The sequence below is a fragment of the Clarias gariepinus genome, chromosome 9 (assembly GCF_024256425.1).
Source record: "Clarias gariepinus isolate MV-2021 ecotype Netherlands chromosome 9, CGAR_prim_01v2, whole genome shotgun sequence".
Classification (NCBI taxonomy): domain Eukaryota; kingdom Metazoa; phylum Chordata; class Actinopteri; order Siluriformes; family Clariidae; genus Clarias; species Clarias gariepinus.
Window position 1 is genome coordinate 4,128,692 of NC_071108.1, and position 21,440 is coordinate 4,150,131.

At 40.6% G+C, this 21,440-nt stretch overlaps 1 protein-coding gene across 8 annotated transcripts in view; it reads right to left on the reverse strand.

Annotated features, from left to right (window-relative positions):
- nfic (nuclear factor I/C) overlaps positions 1–21,440 on the reverse strand; it is a 130,411-nt gene that overhangs the window by 55,023 nt on the left and 53,948 nt on the right. Inside the window, exon 3 of one of the 8 annotated variants that reach the window (XM_053504509.1) lies at positions 1,287–2,605. The exons of the other annotated variants lie outside the window; for them this stretch is intronic. Coding sequence (XP_053360484.1) covers positions 2,589–2,605 — 17 coding nt within the window. The 3' untranslated portion in view covers positions 1,287–2,588. Of the gene's footprint in view, positions 1–1,286; positions 2,606–21,440 lie in introns of those variants that run through there. 8 annotated transcript variants of the gene reach the window in all.

Here is a 21,440-nt window from a genome sequence, read left to right on the forward strand (position 1 = left end):
TTAGCAGAATTAACTGCCTTCTATGATGTCACTCAGGCTACACTAGGGGACTCGGGAGGAAATAGATTTTTTTTTATTCTTCATTCCGGTTGCACAGAAGGTGATGATAAATGCTCTGCCAGGCAAATCACAGGTTTCTAGGAACGCAGTTACTCATGCAAATGTCTTACCTCCTTTGTCCCCATAGTAACAGCTAAAACAGGTTACTGTATGACAAAAACTAATTTATTTATTGATATGGGGATGTTAATGTAAGGAGTCTCCAGCTTTGTATTATATATACTGTATATATATATATCTGCCAAAAATTCTAAACTTTCAGCAAGAAAATACATCTGATAATATTATGTCATCCAAAACAACACTTCTTAATAATCGCTTCTAAGTCGGTCTGAAACCCTTCTGAATTGTCTAACACTCACTACAGAGCTAACTCGCTTCTAACACAAGGCTTAATCCAGAATCCCTCTCTACCTCCTGATCGAGGACACTACATAGCATAGCGCACTACCTTTCCATTAAACACTTATTTGGGATTCAACCTCAGAACATGGACGTTACGGTAGCTGATATTCTAAAGCGAAATAAGTGGAAAATTTGAATGTAAATCTCGTACATTTTTCAGGACTGTCTCATGGGTTATTCTCCGTACCTTTTGGTTACATAGTACCGGTAAGAGTTTAAAGGTACTTTCGTGCCTTACTTTTTATGCATTTTTTTAATGCACATTTTGCACACCCATAGTCACTTTCACATTTTTAAAATTTTTTTTTAACTTTTTTTATTTCTATATTGTAATATTTTTATTATGCCCGTATTTGTACAGTAGATTTTACTGGTTAAATTCATTTTCTTTCGTATTTCATATTTATTTCTTGGGTATAAGCTTTCATTTTTTAAGGTCACTGGCGGTCGTGTAAGCATTTCACTGCATATTGTACTGTATATGACTGTGTATGTGACAAATAAAATTTTAATTTTAATTTAATAAATGATGTTTGTGAAACTGTTGTATAAAAGCGATATTAATTTCCAGGTCATGCTGTTGTACTGAATATCATATGTACATAAAACATGCATTTAAAAAGTCTCTCCATAGTGGCTGCATAGAGTAGGTTATATATACATACTATATATATATATATAGATTGATATATATATATATAGATAGATATAGATATAGATATATATATATATATATGATTGCACTTCTGTAGCCACAACCATTTCAAAACATGTCCTGGCCTCAGCAAAATGAGGTCTATTATAGATCAAAGACCCGCGGTAGCAGTATTATTATCACCTCAAGCCTCAAGGTACAGTCGTGCCAAATGCTGCAAAAGGTCATGCTGTGAACCGTGGAACAAGGGCAGAACGATCCAGACGCCTGGTGTGCACAATATGTAACAGGAGCACATTATTGCATCATAACCTTTCAGAGCCAATCACACGCGACACATGATTACACCAGCGTGTGTGTGTGTGTGTGTGTGTGTGTGGATCTGGTTTGATTTGCAGTCAGAGAATTTGGATTTGAAAATGTACTAAAGGATGGTTTTAAACTGTTTCACGGATAATTTTTGATCGATGTTCGATTTCACAATTCAGGTCGCTGCACGAGAGAGAGAACGAGAGGGAGAGAGAGAGACAGGGGTGTTGAGTAAGCAGAGCAATCATGAGCATGACGTTGTACTCTTGTCCTTAAATGCCCTCAACTTTACTACCTCCCCACCCTACACCATTTCCAAATCTGCTCTATGATACTCTCTCTCTCTCTCTCTCTGTTTTCCTGCTCCCTCCCTCGATCACTTGCTTATTGACTCCACTTCAATCCCTCGCTTCACTTTTATGATACACTCTCCACTACAATGCAGCAATGTGGCAAACATTAAGATTAACCTCAAGCCATCTGGACGGCTCGTTATGAAAGAGCAATATCTGCTTCCCTTCACTCATTCGCTCTTTCCCTCGCAGTCATTTTTTTCCCCCTTAAACTCCCTCCAGTCACATTAACGTTCGATGGCAGTTTCCTGACTTTGTTCCAAGGGAACACCACAACTGATGAAAAATTCAGCATTAAACAGAGCTGCGATTTTGCTGCCAGATTTTTTTTTTTTTTCCTTAACATGAGCGCAGGGAACATAAACACAGAGCATTGGAGATCATTTTCTAGACGTGCCCTTAGTACGTGGCTAGCAAAGTGCACTTAGGTCACATGACACAGCGCAATTTACTATTAACCCAAGCATTAGGATGCCCGCATTGTGCAAAGCAAACAGTACAAGCCGTCATGACCTTCGCACTGGTTTACTTGTTATATATATATATATTTTTTTTTTTTCTTTTCTTTTTTTTAAGCGAAGCAAGCCCTGGAAGGGGTGAGTGGAAATTTTCCGTTGGTGGTGCCGTGTGTGTCCTCGCCGTGAGTCATGAGGCGTCTCGGTGGAGCCGATCCTGCAGAGCGCTTCGGCCCGCAAAGCGCTATTAATAACCCGGAAAACCCTGATCGATATTAGACAGGCAGACAGACAGAGGCAGCCAAGAAACCCAATCTCTCTGCCTCGGAGCAGCGTCTGGGGCGATTTACTTCACCTGCCTGAGAAGCCTCACACACACACACACACACACACACACACACACATATATATATTATATATTATACTATATATATATATACTGTGTGTACTGTATGCATATACATACACACACACATATATACTGTACACACACACAGGCCTATAATATTTTCTAAATATGTAAATTCTGTATTGAATTAAAAATAAAAAAATTGTAGATTTTAACAACAAAAGCATTCGAATTTATAATAATGAAATTTACAAACTACTAAATTCATAGCAATAGAAAGACAATTTGAAATTCAGTGTGCAGACAAAACATTTTAAAATTAACGTTTTTGTTTATTCAAATAAAATTATAATTTTTTTTTAATAAAAACAAAAAACAAAAAAAACTCAAATATCTCCAGGACGTCAGCATGAGTAAGGCTGAAGCCCGAGTCGCAGAGCGAATAAAAACACGTGTAACTCAAAATAATGCGTCTCGCAACAAATGAAAACTCAAATAGCTTAAAAATCCTCGACTTAAACAGTAGAGCTGTGAATGCTAGTTGGACTGGATGTGATTTTTGGGCTGTTGCTATTTTCCATTCAATTCAACTCAACAGCAATAATGTTAAAAGCTTAGAAATCTCTGGCTCAAAATAGTGCTCAATTTCATAGTCTCAAATTGAAAAAACTTTGTATAAATAACTCGGAATGTCTTCAACTTTTCTGCTCAATTTCAACTGTGGAAACAATAGAAAACTCGAATTACTCAAAAAGTTCCAGCTCAAATGATTGCTTAAGTTCGAGTCTCCAAACGAATTAATAACTCAACTAGCTCAAGAACTTTCAGTCCGAGTCTCAAAGTGACTCACGACTGAAATAATTTTGTCTTTTGTTGTTGTGATAAGTGTGTTACACTTTCTCTGACTTTATTCTGAGTCTGGGTTTTTATTGATGTATAAACTTGTATCCATAGAAATTGTGCATTATTTTGCAAAATACTTAAAAAAAAAAAAAAATTTTAAACCCCAGCTGAAATAAAGAAGAAGTTGCTTTAGGTTGAATAATAAGCCAAAGCTAAATGCAGGTGCCAAGGAATGCATCATTGACACTGTCGGAATTGTCAACACACACACTCACACACACACACACACTGTAGCTACAGTTGAGTTGTTTATGAGGGAACGACACACCTGGTGCACAGCAGTTTGTACCGACGGTCTCGCGCTGCGCGGTCATAAACAACAAAACAAATAACATCAATCCGTCCCGCGCACTGCAGCGCACATCAAACAATTAAATTTCATATAAACTAGTCAAACGTTTATGGTTTCTTTTTATTTAAACAGATCTAACGGCACAACAAATTAGTCATGTGAGACAAATCGCTGAAGCTTAAACAAACAGAATTAAAATAAATAAATAGACCTTTATTTTAATACTGCCGCTTGTTCCAAAACATCTTGTACTGAATCACCTGAAATGGGTGAGGTGTACAGAAGTTAATAAATACATGAGCTACGGAGAAATATTACGCAAAACCATTTTACATGAATGGTTGCTAAACCTTAAATCAGTTAAAATTTTATCACCAATGAATCAATTAATCGTTAACATCCCTATCATTAAGGAAATTTCATGGAAATCTTTATTGCGAGGTGCCCATGGTGGGATGCTTGTCGATGGACACTTCTTTAAACGCATTATTAAGAGTCAATTTTAAATGCACCTTAATTATGAAGGTGAAGGACTGGGAGAAAACTGGAAAGCCTGGACGAAGCCTATACAGGCAGAGCATGTGAAACGCCGAAATATTAACCTGAGATGAGACTTATGGAACCATTAGGCGGTTAGTCTTGGTCGCAGCAGAATTTCATTAGTGTTAGTCTTTAGATTTATACAAAAATATTATTCTCAAATAGTAGGAAATTGTAAAAACAAGGATAAACACTATGACCGGTTGTTTTGTTAGAGGCTTTATGTCTGAGACACATGTTTGTGAACCCAAAGCTCGGCCAATCATACGGGGTTAAAAAGCACACGACAGGATTTAGAAACTGATCTCGAGTTGCTCCGGCTGTGTAGGTGGAAATATTCTCCAAATTTTTGAATAAGAAAAAGGAACCAGTACTTTTCAGCTAAAATGTCTGATAGATGTAGCAGGTCAAAGATACAGCGATGAAGAGAAAAGGAAGCAAAAACTCCAGCCAGGGTGATTTTAGCGAGAAAAAACCCCCCACTATCTGCTAATCCCACTCGCAAAGCTTTACAGAAAATCTTGGAGCATTTAGGAGACACACGCCAATCTATCACTGTCTCGAACGGTGTTTATGCAAACCCAACACGGAGAGTTAACAATCATCACACCTGGGTGTTTCGAACGAATCCAGAGCGCGTGCTGTCCAATGAACGCATCGCTGATCTGAACTCCAAACCCCGCCGTTACGCCCCGAAGGGCTGGATCATCCGCTTTCCCTTTTTTTAATGTCTCTACGGCTTCACCCGCAGTCTTTGTGATTCTAAATGGACAAAAAAAAAAATGGCTGCAAGTGTCTCTCCGTTCCCAGAGCAAGCATAAAGCGGGGTCTGTCTTTCGAGACGCTGTTTTTTTTCCCCCTCTCAGATCAGAAATCTCGAGAATGGGTTTCTGGGGAGCTGACGAGGGCGGAGGGGTCACACCAGGTCGCAGCTGTGTAACTCGAACCCGTCACACAGCTGGTGCCAGCAGTTTCGCTCACTGTCTAATCCTAAAACTCAGCCACCCACCCATCGGTGTGCCCTGCCAAATCGACACATTGCTCAAATATTCGGTATTTTTCAGCGGGGTCGGGTGGGAGTCTGGGACGGAGCCGCGGAGCCGTATTTTCCTCTGGGTTACAGCAAAGGAGCGAGGGAAAGTCGAAAACATGGATGAGTCTGTGGGCTTGGATAAATGTGTGAACTTCACTACCCTGTTTTGGCTCAATATAAAAGAATAGCATGTTTTCTTTCCATCATCACGCACTTATACTTTGATGGTAACTGTAGCCCTGCTACAATTAAAGGAATCGGGTTTCAAATGAAAATTTGTCTTTTCTGCCAAAATGTATTTTACTGCACATCATGCACAATCTCAAATATCTACACTTTATATTATATAACTCTTTCTAACAAAAAACAAGTTAAATTTATTTATTTATTTTAAATATATGCCACTAAGTCGCAACAGAAAAGTTAAACATGTGACGTGCTTTGATCTGATCTTACTTTATAAAACCAGATCTTAATTATCCTGTCTCTCCCATGAGACGCTGTACTGTACAGGGACACGTGCGGCTGAAGCCATGTCTCGCAATTCTTTTTTATCAAATAATTTAATAGATAATTGTGTTAAAATAATTAAAAACAAATAATTGGGCTACTTTCTAGAAACAAGGGCTTAAAATTAACACGATTATTAGTAAAAATGTCTAGAAATCAGTTCAATTATCTCATAATTAGGGCTGGAAATATTAACGCGTTAACCCATGTGATTAATTTAGAAATTTTAATGCGTTACTATTTTTTTAAAATACATATTTACCCGCTTTGATCCTAATGGCTTCCCCAAACTACCCACACCACATACTACCCACACCCCATACTACCCACACCCCACACTACCCACCCCATACTACCCACACCACACTACCCACCCCATACTACTCACACCACATACTACCCACACCCCACACTACCCACCCCATACTACCCACCCCATACTACCCACACTCCATACTACCCACACCCATACTACCCACCCCCTACACTACTTACACCAGAAACTACCCACACCCCATACTACCCACACCCCATACTACTTACACCCCATACTACCCACACCCTACACTACTTACACCATAAACTACCTACCCCCACACTACCCACCCATAAACTACCCACCCATAAACTACCCACCCCCACACTACCCACACCCCACACTACACACACCCCAAACTACCCACACCCCACACTACCCACCCCCCAAACTACCCAACCCCACATTACCCACCCTCCAAACTACTCACACCCCATACTACCCACACTACACACACCCCAAACTACACACGCTCCAAACTACCCACGCCCTCACACTACCCACTCTCTATACACTTTTATATTCTCTCTCTCTCTCTCTCTGTCCGTCCCGTAGTTGGTGGTGAGCTCCAAATTGCTTTTAAATGTTCACTTACAGCTCTGGCACAAACACAAACTACACAGATACACACAGACACACACACACACACACACACATCATACATCGGTCACAACTTATGACACATTGTATTATGACACAATAGCATAAGTGCTACTGCGTCTGACACCACAGCACCGTTTCGTTCTCAATGCTGACCGATCAGAAAGAGTTCATTCATCCTCTGTACCAGCAAACGTGACACCATCCACAGCTGCCCCTCACAGTGTTATATTAATGCTATACAATTCATGTTGTTCTTTACTATAAGTCTCCAGCAAAGATAGAGCTCATTTACAGCAAGTTAATCTAAGAATACAACTTTATAACAACATACAGTATGTTGGAGGTTTGTCTAACGGGCACAGTTTATTTAACATTTACGGAAGGAGTCTCCAGTGTCAGCACTTTATAATGTGACATGAGACACTACTGTACGTCTGCTACGTCCAGTTCTTCAATCAGGATGCCTCAACGCTATTATGGGACCACAGACAACACTGTATGTGGTTGGTTGAGGACTGATTGGACAATGCACTCCTGTAGTATAATAAGACGCTGTCGTCAAAAACCAAAGTGTCGAGTTGTGGTTGTACACAAAACCTTTTTAATTACACGGCTTGGTAAAATTAAAACTCAACATTATTTTTAAAAACACAAAGAATGCATGAGTCAGGTATATTTTGTAATTAAATCTTAACCAACACTGTTATTGACCCTAAATTGCATGTTTACATGGCCACAATAACAACTGCAGGGCAAAAGTGTAGGAAATGGAGATATAGCGTTTTGCAAAATCGTCCCAAATTCACCTTGATAAAACGAAAACAATAATTTAGCCATTTGTGCTTTTTAAAACCCTTGTGATTTAAAGAAACAATGGATAAATATTTTCTAAATGCCTGTAAAACATCTTGCATCTTTTGAAAAAAGAAATGGAGATATCTCATTTTGCCGTGAAACTGTTGAAATATACAATTTTATGAAACATACACAGTGTGCGTCTTTGAGTTGTGTTAAAGTATTAAATGATTTAATTAAACTGAAAAAAATTCAGTGACTTTTTTTTACGTCAGCACAATGTTTTTGTAATTTTAGTGGTTAGCACTGTGACCTCGCACCTCCGGGGTCGAGGTTTCGATCCCCGCCTCGGGTCGGTGTGCGCGGAGTTTGTGTTTTCGCCACGTGTTTGGTTGGTTTCCTCCCACAGTCCAAACGCTAATTAGCGTTACCGGATTGCCCAGAGTGTGTTTTTCTTTCCTTCTTTAACAGCTACGTGACAAAATATACACATTCTATCAGTTCCTGCATGAATGGGCTCCCTCATTATCATCCTCAGAGCCTGTTTTGTGACTCAAATCATATTTTATTTCTCTCTCTCTCTCACTTGGTTTTCACTTCCACATTTTTTTCCCTGCGGTTAATATCTTGCCGAGGTGGCATTAATTCAGGCGAATCTCCCGGATCGCCCTTAAATGCCCCCTTTCAGCACTTAAACGCACACTTTCCGCTCCAAAGTTCAATTTGTGTCTGAGATTTACGGTGCGGTGTTATGTTTTACTGCAATTAACATGCCAGCGGATCTCATAGGGGACACCTGCGGTCTGTTCGCAAACTTTCAGCTCTGTCTCTCACGGCTCTCGTCGCAGTAATTTGCAGTCGCCTGGGTTCGCAGTCGCATTATCGGCTCGGGAAAACAACGCATCCATTCACGGCTGCCGTGCAGAGCCTCTCCCCCCGGCAATAAACATAATCGTGATTAAAGATGACAAAAAAAAAAAAAAAGTGCTTGGCTTCTGAAAGGATGAAGCATGAGGTTCGCTAAAAAGCGACCGGGCTGTAATTATTCTCTGAAATTCTCTTTCTTTCTCTTAGCAGCTGTAGCTGTGAGCCCTCAATTAGGGCTCTGCTAATTAGGAGCGGGTCAGAGTGATGAGAAGAGGAGGAAAAGGAAGGGAAAGAGAGATGAGTAAACCTAAATAACTGTATAATAGCCTGTTCTTTCACTCTTTTTATTCTGTTCTGTGAATGGGATGAAAAGAAGAATGCACCGGCTGGGTCTCCTCCTCTCTTTATCTCCTCTTTTGGTGCCGTTCCTCCCCCCCCCTGCGATGGGACGGACGGGCAGCGTGCCAGGCATGCCATCAGAGCCAGCGGCGTCATTGTCTCAGTGCCACTCGTGGTGCCAGCTGCTAGCCCTGGCACAGATCCATGTGACCAATAAGCAGCTGGCGCTGGGCTGAGAGAGGCGCGCGGGAGGGCGAGTGAGAACAGAGGGAGGGAAGTAAAAATCTGGCGAGAGGCCCGTACAAAAGAATTACAGCTGAGTGCAAAAGTCTGCACACCCTCAGGGTAAACGTAGGAATGAGCCTTTATTACATTTTGTAATGTTATAACCTGTAAATGTAATAAATCTAAGTTGTGGATATTCAGACAAATAGTGCATAATATTGAAGCATCGCATAAGTACATATGCTCAGCCTAATTTAGTCCTTAACCTGAAGTGATATAAGTAATCGAATGGAATCGACCTGTGTGCAATTGAAGGATCATGTGATACTGGTATAAATACTTCTGCCCCTGGAAGAACAGTTTTTTTGTTGTTGTTGTTATTATGATTATTAGAGGACGTACCGAAGCAAACTGCGTCTTAAATAGCTATCGAACTTAAAAAAGAGTTATTTGGTTGTAAAACAATACATCATCTATAATATTGCGTATTGAAGATATGAATAAATTACGTGCCATTTTCATGACATATAATCTCAGAGGGGATGAAAACTTATGAAAGTCACTGAACACTTAAATCCTCTTTATTATAACAATTTAACATAAGCCGTAAACATCTCCAAAATGTGCCTTTTTATATTACAGCAGAAGCACCACTTTCCTTATGTTTCACTCCTTTTCCAAACACGGTGTTTTATTGTATGTGTTATAATGCAAACATGGGACCACCCTGAAAAACTGCAGCACAGGAGGACAACAACGAAAGTGGGCTTCATATTAACTTAAACATCCTTTTCGATTATACCGAACGTTCAGACTCACGGCACCCAAACGGGAACGGGATCCCTGTTGTGTCTGGTTCCTCTCCAGGTTTCTTCCTAATGTCATCTCAGGGAGGTTTTCCTTGGCTCACTCATCAAAGGCAAGCTGATAATTATAATTTATGCCTACTTTTTTTTTTTTTTTTTTTACATTTTGTGAACTTACTTCCATCATTTTTTGGATCCTGTAAAGCTGATTTGTGACTATAATAATAAAAATTTGTATCCTTCCTCTTTTTTTCCCTATGAAGGCTATGATGTCATACCAGGCAGAAAATTTGAACGGTGTGTTTAAGCACATTTCCCGAAAATGAGAATGGATAAAGAGGGGGTGGAATGGGAGCGGATGCTTTTTGTTTTTTTCCTATTTTATCTGACACACACACACACACACACACACACACATACAAAAGTGATGATCAAAAAGTGAATTTGGCGTAAAAAGTCATTTATGATCGATGTGCCAAAACTTTAAGATTCATAGATTTATTTACGAATATCAGAAAATACAAAGGTGTGTCTCCAACATAAAGTTTAAAAATATATAAATGTAAACTTTTCTCAATGTGGCGCGTTGGTGGCTCAGTGATAGGTTTCTCGCCTGCCATTCAGAAGGCCTGGGCTCGATTCCCACCTGATGTCAAACCCCACCCCCCCAGATGCAGTGCCGATCCCAAGCTGGGATAAAAACGGGAGGATTGCATCAGCAAGTGGCATCTGGTGTAAAAACCTGTGCCAAGTTGTTGTTCGGCTGTGGCGACCCCTCGACGGGAGCAGCCAACAAACTCACAACCTTTCTTACTGTCATATAAATATCTTCTAATGACTTGTGACATTTCTTTCCCCACCCCAATACAGACGATGAAAACTTTTGTAATGTTTTGTTTAGTCATGTTGTAATGTTTGTTCACTGTAATTATTTTGTAAGTAAAGGGTTGCTAGGCAACTAAGAAATGCCATATGTTTGCTGAATGAGCTAGCAAACAAGTGTGGCTAATGACTTTGCCAATAAAAGTCTTTTATTCAGATGACATGACGGTAAAATGAGCGTGGAGATGAGATTAAACATTTGCGTCAGCTGCGTTGGTAAACTTCTATGAAAAGGTCTCAGTATGGCTACAATTAGCCTGGAATTGCAGCTAGCACTGACCATTAGCTTAATTTCTACCATGCTAAGAAGCATTAACCTCGTGTCACGCAAGATGTGTCTGAGGATTGCTGGGTCGCAAATCCTTTTGGTTTCAGTGGAAGATGTTAGCGAGGAGCTTTCTGGAGTCTATTTATCCCGAGGGAGGAAAAACAAAGACAATGCTAAACCCCCTTTCTAGCAGGATAACCAACAGATCAGGAGTTATTTTGTTGTGTTTTTTTTACTGGTTAACTAATCTACTTAAATAAAAGAAATGCTTTGTCTGTACATTGGTCTTTCAAAACTTGCTCTTTCAATGAGATCATTACGTTTCATACACTGGAGGACCCGAAACCAGTCTGTCGGTCTCTCTGTATGTCTGTATGTCTGTCCAGTCAGATTTAGTCACAGCATCACGCAAAACTGGCTGGACAGATTTTAATGAAACTTTGCCAGTCTACAGGTATTAGCCTGAAGTTAAACCTGCACCATAAATGAAATCAAAATTTAGGGTAGAAGGTAAGCTATGAGCAGTTTTCTTGCAGATTATAAACCATAAGTTTTTAATGCGTGAAACTGTGGGCGCGTCTTAAATCGACAGTTGGACAGAATTTAATGAAACTTTTGCAGTATTTAGATCTCTGCCTAAGGTTTAACCTTCACCATAAGTTAAATCACAATGTTGATGTTATGAGCAGTTATGTCCCGGATTTAATAATCTACTTGCTCAATATAAACAAACAATAGATACCAATAGATATTAATGAAAACCGCTAAACTGAATAATTTCAACTAGGATTGGTTCATATTTCCATGGCTGAAACAAAAAAATATATATAGTGAGCATAAGTAAACCTAAAACTTTTTCCATTTCTCATCTGTGATTCACTCTCCGATTACCGAAACGGGGAGTGTATAGTATTTGGCTGGCGATGAAAGAAGTACAACTTTGTGTAACAAAGGTGTAATATACTCAATTAAAAAAAAAAAGTTAATTCTTTGTATTAATAAGTTAGACAGGGAGTTCTGCCGTACAGAAAGACAGACAGACATGTACGTGGGCTTCAAGCTGAAATAATAATAATATCACTGATTACATTAAAGTTAATCAGAATATTTTTAGCTTTAACCTTTTAACTATTTCTACAAACTCTTTAACCGCCAACAACGTAAAATATACATTCCATTCCATTCCACCCACGGTATTGTACATGCTTTGTAGGTGCAGTCTGCGAAAAATGACTCCAGGAATCATTCAACTACCACATCTCCCCTGGGGTAAAAGTCATTCATTCCGACCTGAACTTTATACTTTCATACATTGAAAATGATTTCAAATCACAACAAATGTACCGATCCATGAGTATAAGAGGACACACAGAAGGCAGGGAGCAGCCAAACGCTTTAGTAACGAGCCAGCGCCCCTACATGCCCCTACTTGCCCCCCCATGACTCTTCAGATTGTTAGCAGCGTTGCCAGATTGAGCTTCTAGCAGTTTAGATTGCATTTTTTCTGTAACAATAATATGTGTATCCCCTGTGTTCTATACTGTATAGTGGTATATATATAGAACCTGGATGGATTTTATACCCTGCTTAGGGTGAAAACAGTCCCTCCAATCTGGCAACCCTGATCGTTAGTGTTTCTCAAGCTCTGATGAAGGAGAAATGAATGAACAGACTCCTCGCCAGCTACGGTACGAGTGATAAATGAGTGACAGGTGGGAGGCGGAGCTGCAGTGATCATGCCCGGTCTCCCTTCGCCAGTTTGTTTGACCGGAAGGCAGCTGGTTTGATGCCAATCGTTCCTCCATCACATTCCAGTCCCTTCATTAGCACCCTGCGCCAACTTCATGCTCTGTTAGCGTGAACGGCCATCCTGCTCATCCGAGCAGCTTTCCTTTTTTAGGTCACGTCCGACCATCGCACCATGTTTTCCTCGCCACATGCAATCAACGATTCGATATTCAGCGAAGAAATGGATTTCAATGAGGCGTTGCAACGCAAATATGGAAATATGTACAGGCACACATATACACACATGCTGCACCCACACACACACACACACACGCAAGTGATGGCACAACCAGCGGATTTTCATCCAAGACCATGAGAATATTTTTCTACGTTTTACCGGCATTGTTATGTTTGACTCGAACTCCATGTTTTTCTTGCCTAGTTTAAAATCAATATTGACAACGTATCGCCTGGTAGCAATGAAAAATAAGCCGGGACGAGAAAAAAATAGCGAGGGGGGAAAAAATGAATAAAACAACACCGAATTTGTACTTCAGTTAGACCGCAGTCTCTCCTGCAGACTCGGAGAGAAAGAGAGAGCAGAAGAAGAAAGTAAAGACGGAGCCCTGAAAAAAAAAAGAAGAAAAAACCTTTTCTTTTTTTTTTTTCTGTAGCGACCCGAGCAGACAGGATGCTGAGAGCGGGTTTGGCATGCGTGAAAAACACACATAAGGATGGAAGTTAACAGAGGAAAGAATCACAAACAGTACAGAGGGCAATGAAAATGGGATCAAAGCCTTTCAAGCCACTTTTTTTTTCTTTTTTTTTTCTCCCCAAGCAGACGTGCCCGCTGCCTGAACCCGAGCCTGAACCCGAGTCTGGTGTTGCCAGGGTGGCAGCGCTCTGACTCAGGGTTAGATCCAGCCAACAGAACTGAATTGGAGGCGAGCAGAGGAGGAGAGCCGTCAATCATTCTTATACTGAGCCAAGGAAGGATGTGGAACGGGTCATTTAAGTACGTAAGAGATCGCTAATGCGGCGCTTAACAAAGAGTACATAGCTTATTATTTTAATTAGGATATTTCTATATCAGGTCTGATTACGCTTTTGTTAATTTTCTGATGTTTCCAGTCTGAACATGAAACAGTCCTGTACAGTCCTGATCCCGCTCCAAGCCCTTTTCTACATTTTTGGGCCATTTAGGGAGTTCCTGGGGGGCCAGTGTTTCAGACGTGAAGCAAGCAATACTGCAAAAACTTTCTACCTTGATGGTATCCAAGCACGTTTGAAACGCTGGGAGAAGTGCATTAGTGTAGCAGGAGATCACACAGGAGAAAATAAAGCGAGTTTTAATCTCATAACTGTGCTCCGTCATTCTGTACAAGTCCCGGTTTGACTCGAACACCCGTCCTCTTTTGAAGCCTGTTATAATGTAAGTAAACTAACTTGCTTACAGAATTCAGGCTGAGCTCGTCAAATAAAAATTCATGCTCTGACATTAGAACGATGAAGCGGTTGCTAGGCAACCGAGAACCTTTAATGCTGAAAATAAGCTAGGGTTGATGATTTAGCAACGGTATGAAGAATATATATATATGGGAGGACAGTGGAGATGAGACTAAATTATCCAGAGTACCAACTTACTGAGGAAAAAAAGGTTTCATCCAGAAAGTAGTAAGTCTGACCTATGAGTTATCCTTGTCAACCCGGTGATGACGTGACCCTATGTGTGATATTGCGTATAATAATATTAAAATGCTGATTCTGTGTGCGAAAATGAAGGTATTAAACCGATGCAGGAACGCGCAAGCCTCCGCAGAGTTTCTTAAATTTATTCAAGAGGCATTTGGACTTCTTCAAACTCTCAGTCAGCATGTTTTTTCAGGCCGATATAAATCCACGTAACTCGAGCGGCCCGACCACTGGAGATTAGAATCGGCTCCTACATGAATAATGGCGGATCACAAATCTGTTCGCAACAAATAAATCAAAGACGCAGAGAAACATCAAGAAAAGGCCACCTAACTGTAACCTTCGGGATGAGGCTAATTGCTAAAACAAAATCGGCTCTGGGGCCTTAAATTCTCTTTCCAAAAAAATAAAATGAAGCAAAATATTCTGCGCACGTTTCTCAGATTCTATGCCATGCCTCAATGCCAAGCTGGATCAGCTCCTGGCTTTTTGAGGAATACTAAAGTCATTATTTTCTTTAAACACATGGCATGTGGATTAAAAAGAACATACAAGTCTCACTCTCGGTCATATGCATATAATAAGGCATGTAGAATTTCTGTTACAGTAAGAGTAAAGGATCTTACTAACGCTGCAATATGATCTGTTGCTCATGGCATCCACGTCGACCAAACGGAACGATAACATTTGATTTTAGGCTACAGGACTCCGTGCTGTGCTTCTGCAGTGTGATCCGGGTTGCCAGGTGTAAGAAATAATTTTCAGCATCTTAAAAAAAACTTCTTGTGGCTTGTCTTTGCAATGGAAAAAGTTCGCCGCGGTGCACGTGTACGCATTTCTCATCCATCTTCCAGTTTTTACAATACATCATAAAAAAATGCTCCTGTGCATCATGCGTACTCTGTCTGCACTTTGCTTGCCCTAGCCTACATTCGCAGAAATTGATTGAATTTAATTCTGGTTTTTTTTTTGTTTGTTTCCGTTTCCATTAAAAACACGATCTTTGGTATGTTTTTTTTTTTTTTTTAAACGGTCCGTGCAGACTCGTTTTTTCCACCTGCAACGCCGATTTAGCGTAAAAACCACGACCTTGACTGGAACTGATGTGCAGCGAGGCCGCACCTCATTCGTTGCTCACAGGCCATGCCTTCTGTGCCTTTAGTTACGCTGTATTCGAATAGATACAGTGGTGGCCAAAAGTATAAAGAAAACATATGCCATGTGTGTGCACAAAACAGATGATGGCACTAATTACTTCGAGTCTATTAGCGAATTACAATCAGCTGGTTTAGTTAATGGACTTTTACCATCTAAAGCCAGGTGTCCACCTCTTGGCAAAAAGCACTAAAGTTCATGAGAATTGTTAACTTCCGTGACTGATTTATTTCTGCACATCATCTTCAGGAAGCGATCAAGCAGGCATGGATAGAGCGGGCGAGACCGGAGTACGTAAGATGTCTTTTTTGTCTCCAGCAGGTTTTAAAGAATAAAGGACTTTATACTGAATAATGCTTGTTGTAAAGCAATTTTATTGCATTAAATAACAAATAATTCTTATTTTCTTTAAGTGACGTGGCGCTGAGTTCATGATCAGAAGGTCGGTGGTTTAAGCCCCAGCACCACCAAGCTGCCACTTAAGCAAGACCCTGAACCCTACAGTACCTCCTCCAGGGGTGACTGACCCTGCGCTCTGACCCCGGCTTTCTATTTTCATTTCACTGTGATAAGATCCATGTGACAGATAATTTTCTTATAATAATCTTAAATCACTGAATCTCACTTTTGTCTTAATACTTTAGGCCACAACTGTAGGTAGTTGCAGAAACCATCCGAGTTCCCAAACTGATGTTTTTTTTTTTTTGTCTATACCGTCTATACTCATCGTCAATACCACTTTATCCTGTGTACGGGATCACGGTGGTCCTGGAGCCTATCCCAGGAGACTTAGGGCAGGAGGCGGGGTACACTCTGGATGGGGTTCCAATCCATCGCAGGGCACCCGGAGGAAACCCACCAAACTCCGTTAACAAAGACCAGAAGCGGGAATCGAACCCGGACCCTGGAGGTGCGAGGAAACACTGCTAACCACTAATCCACCGTAAATATTTAACTATACAGTTAATATTTATGAGATATACACCGTGTGTATCTCTCATCATGAGTAGATGCCTAGCTAGCTCAAATCCGCATAGGTGGAAGGCGATCACATTAATCCCGAACTCACACCTCTTACTTCCATTCCATGGTCATTCAAATGTAGACCTGTCTCTCATATTGGACCTTAAACACCTGTGTAACTGAGCCACAGTATCAGTGTCACCTTGTGTGCCAATAACCAAAATAAAGCCTCGGCCAATTAATTGGCAGCAGGGTTTTGTTTTTTTTTATCAACCACTTTGCTATTAAATCCTAAGCTTTAATAAAAAAAAAAATAAAAAAAAAACACAGGTGGGGTCGGAGCTAGGGTAGTAACACTATGTTTAAGTGCCTGTGATAATTATGCGCATGGTATAGCCGATTGCAGACGCATGCGTACATCCAAGTGAGCTTCAATGCTGAGTCAGTGCACCGAGAGCAATAAGAAAAGTGTTTAATAATGAGTGCACGCAGCAGACTGACAGCTCGCTGTAACTACCAGTGATGGAAAAAAAATGAATACCAAGAAAAAATTCCTGTGCAGCGCGGCTCAGTCATGCTGACGCTACAAACTGATTCATCACCAGAGAAAGCTAACTGACTGGAAGAGCGCGGCGGTGCGAGCGTTCGCGCCGTGATCAGAAGCGCCGATGGTGACGATAAAAGAGAGGAGGATGAAGAAGACCACATCTGCGTGGGCCATCATGTTTACGCATCTTAAGGCTGTGGGTGAGGTGTGATTCAGCAACAGTGCAGTCTTTGATCAGACAGAGGTCGGACAAACAACAAACCTGTGAACGCTGCTGAGAACACAGCAACCACAGAAGAAGAAGAAGAAGAAGAAGAAGCAACCGTTCTGTCCATGAGTTCATGTGTGCGGTCACAGGAAGTGAGAGAGGAAGGATAAGAAGTATGGCGAGGACAATAATAGACGATGTTTTTAAAAAAATTTGAATAAGGATTCAAACACTTTAAGCATGATGTCATAGGAACGTATACAACAATAGGACGAGAGACAGAGAGACTTACAGATGTTGAGAAATTAGATCAAAGTAAAAGTAAAGAAAAACAGACAATAAGAAATAAAATGTATATTTAAATATACCATGGCGTCTGGCACCAGGCCGTCGGCTGCAGATCCTTTGGGTCTCCACAGATCGGACTTGTTTGTCCGGTGCATCCCAGGGCTGCTCGATTGAATTGGGATCTGGCGAGTTTGGGTTTTTTGCCTAAAATACAGATATTGGTTCTCACCCCATGTCATATCTATTCAAAAGTTATTTCAAATTTTTTGTATTTTCTTAGTGTATAAGAACTGCTGCACTTGTGTTGGTTCCAATTTGAAAAAAAGTACCGTTTTGAATGAAACAAGGAAATAAGGAAACCCGAGGCCGCGTCCCGTATTCAGGTTGTGCTTTGTGCAGAGCTGCGTTTTTTTTTTAGAAAAGTCGCAGTAAAGCATTTTTTTTTTATTCCTGTACAGCCTACTAACGTACAGTATGAAGCATTTCTCAGTTACTCAGAAATGAAGTGCTGCATTACATGCAAACAGCAGATATAAAGAAGCCAAGCCAAATCAGCATATTAAAGCCAGACATCGTAATAATGTTCTGCTGACGTGGCATTTCATTTTCTGCCAGGCAGCTCAGAAACGAGTGGATCCGAGAAGACTTTTCAGAGTGATTCGGGTCAGAGAGACGACGCGCATCCAGCGGAGAGGACGTCAAAGCCGCCTGACTCATCGACGGATTACCAACGCGGGTCAAAGTGGGAAAAGTTGAAGACGTGTGAGTTGTATTTTTCGCAGTAACAGGCCACATAAAAAGACGGTAAAGTCAGAAAGAAACCCGCCATTTCCCAACTGCAGGTGTTTGCGTCAAAGAACAGTAAAAACAAGCATTTCTAAAGGTTCATGCCGCGTGGAAGAAGAGTTTCGGTTGTTGCACATGGCCGGGGGTTGATCACGCTGCCAGGTCAAGGCTTAAAGGAAAGAGAAAGAGTGACACTTCCTGTTTGAGGACGAGCCTTCCGTTGTCGTCATTTCAGGCATCGGGTTGAGTCAAGAAGGAAACCGATACCAATTTAATTTCCCATTTGTGGTGAAAAAAAAAAGTGTCTTTACACACCGTCAAAGAAACACAAATGTCGAGGGGATTTTGGTTCGTGTTGCTTTTTAATAGACGTCTTTAATAGACGCATGACTGCTATCTCATTTACAATCCGTTTATTTCTTATGCATCTTATCTTATGTATATCTCACTGACAGTTCCTCAACCTCAGCTACATCACTCTCGATCTTAACTAGTGATTGTTTTTTAATCCGGTTCATGCAGTTTATACTTTGAAACAATTCTAGTTGAAATTTTATTCTCAAAGTATAAAAAAAAAACTTAAACTAACCAGGGAGATATTAAGGATAAACAAACAAGAGTGCGAGAGTCGTTCGAGTCAAACCCGGACTTGTGATGACATTTATAGTAAATGAAGGCGGAAAAGCCATCGACAGTTACAGAAGACTCCTGATAAGATGGTCATACTTCTGAGAATGATGATCGCAGTCTTTCCCGGGAACATTAAGTTAATGGATCTCCTGCTCCTTGGAATTTGACGGATAACTTGCTCAAGAGACGCATCTGTCTGTGGGAACTGTACACGCAATCAGTCACCAACAACACTTACACAGTACAGGACAATCGCAGGAGCTTCCACATCCAAGCCATTTCCACATACTTCCACATAAGTCCCGGTTTGACTTGAACGGCCCCTGTTTTTGTTTCGAATCTGAATTGAATTCATTCGATCAGGTTGCAAATCGCACCGCTTGCACACGCCGGACGACCTCTGCCTTCCCAACACAGCAGCGGTTCCTCGTTTACTTGGGTTTATAAACCTGCCGCTTGTATAAATCGCACCTGGACTTTTTTGCGGCCCTCGGTTTGTCGCTCCATTTACCGCTGTGCGCGTGTATCCGGCGTGAAGCCGAACCTCCGAGCAGCTCTTTGCGTGTTGCTGGAGCCATGTGGCTGACGTAGCTCATGGCTACCAGATTAGCCTGATTGATCATCACATCACTCGTTATAGTAACGCAGAGTTAATCGTAAGAGTCCGACAGCTAAGAAGATAAATCTTTAAATCAGGACTGCTAAGGGGGAAAAAAATAAGGGATTCTGGTCTGAGGTTTAACTTTAATTAGCGGCTAATTAATACCGCAGATCATGCTAATCAATTGCAAGACGATAAAGCGAATTACTGTCTAATTGTGGTTTAGCAATAATAATAATTATAATAATAAAAAAACTTTTATGCTTAGCTAGCATGCTTTCAACAGTGGCCTGCAGCTGTTCCACTTCTAAGGCATTGAAGATCAGATCGCACACACACACACACACAAAGCACCATTATGATGAGGTGGATATGTCTATCTACACTACGACAGATGTGAGAATATTTCTTTCGTGACCTAGGAACTCTCTCTCTCAAACTTTCAGTCTCTCTCTCTCACACACACACACACACACACACACACACAAATGATTAACAACCCAAGATTTGCTGCAAGTATGACAGCAGACTTTTGTGCCACATGTTAGGAAGGAGTCTCCAGTATTAGAGCTTTGTATCAGTCTGAATCAGGAGACTAAAAACAGATTATGAGTTTTTAAACAGTAACTTGTGGCCTGTGAATATGATGGAAATTGCAATACAATTCCTTCTAACAGCTCTAAGAGAGAGAGGCAGTTTACAAAGAAGCAGCAGTCAAGACGCAGCTCAGGATGAGCGTAAGTAATGGAACGGCGTTCATGGCTTTTTACAGCCCGCTCTAGGACACAGCGGAGTGTTCGCACTAATGCATCGACTTTTACGGTCTCTTGTCAAGTCAAACACAAACACACACACACACACACACACCCACACACCAAATACAGTGGGACACGGACGATTCTTAAAATCCCAATAAGGAACGACGTGATTGATTTTAAACTGACGCCACATCAATAATTTAATATCGGAGTTGATCTCTGTGTGGACTCGTTGCCCTGAAGTGCAGTAATGCCACTGAGCTTATCGCACTCAGCTGCAGCGTAATCAGTGAGGTTTCGTGTCTTCTTATCAGCCCGAGGCAGGGCACAGGGTGACGTTAGGACACACAGGCATTTTTTTTCAGGGTGTTCTCGTACATGCAACAACTGGCTTTTACAAAGCTTCAGCAGGAAAATGAGCTGCAGGGTTTTCCGTACAGAACAGTGTGTTTAGCAACATCATATAAGCTAATCACTTAATATACAAGATAACATAAAGCAGAACATAATACAACGTACCATGTAGCCTTATATAATATAGACACTGTACATATGGTCAGGTGCGTTCCTCTGTTTAGCCGGACTGATAAACCTGTTAATATCCTATGATGCACCTTACCGTACAGTTTCTTCAGAATAATCAAACGTCTACACTTCATGTATATGATCATATACTTTCATCGACTTTGATAAGTATCATTTTCTCACTGATGTGCCTTAATGTACAGTTATTAAAAATATCCATCTGTACATCTGATCATTGTGTACACAGAATCTGTGGATTATTTGTTAACTAACGTTTACCTTATAAGCGCACCGTACAGCATGTACAACTATTACTCACCTGATTGCACTAATGTACAGCGTATCATATGTTAACGTTCTGTAAATGGTCTCTTTATCATCTTTACGTAATGATTTTAAATCCTCCCTTAGCCCTGTAATATTTTTGCACATCTGGATTATTGATGTTTTGTTTTGTACAATTCGTGAACTAGCTGTTGTAATACTGTATTAATAATAAAATAATAATATTATAATAATTTTCCCTTTGAGATCAAGTGTAATCAAGTGCTTTATCTATCTATCTATCTATCTATCTATCTATCTATCTATCTA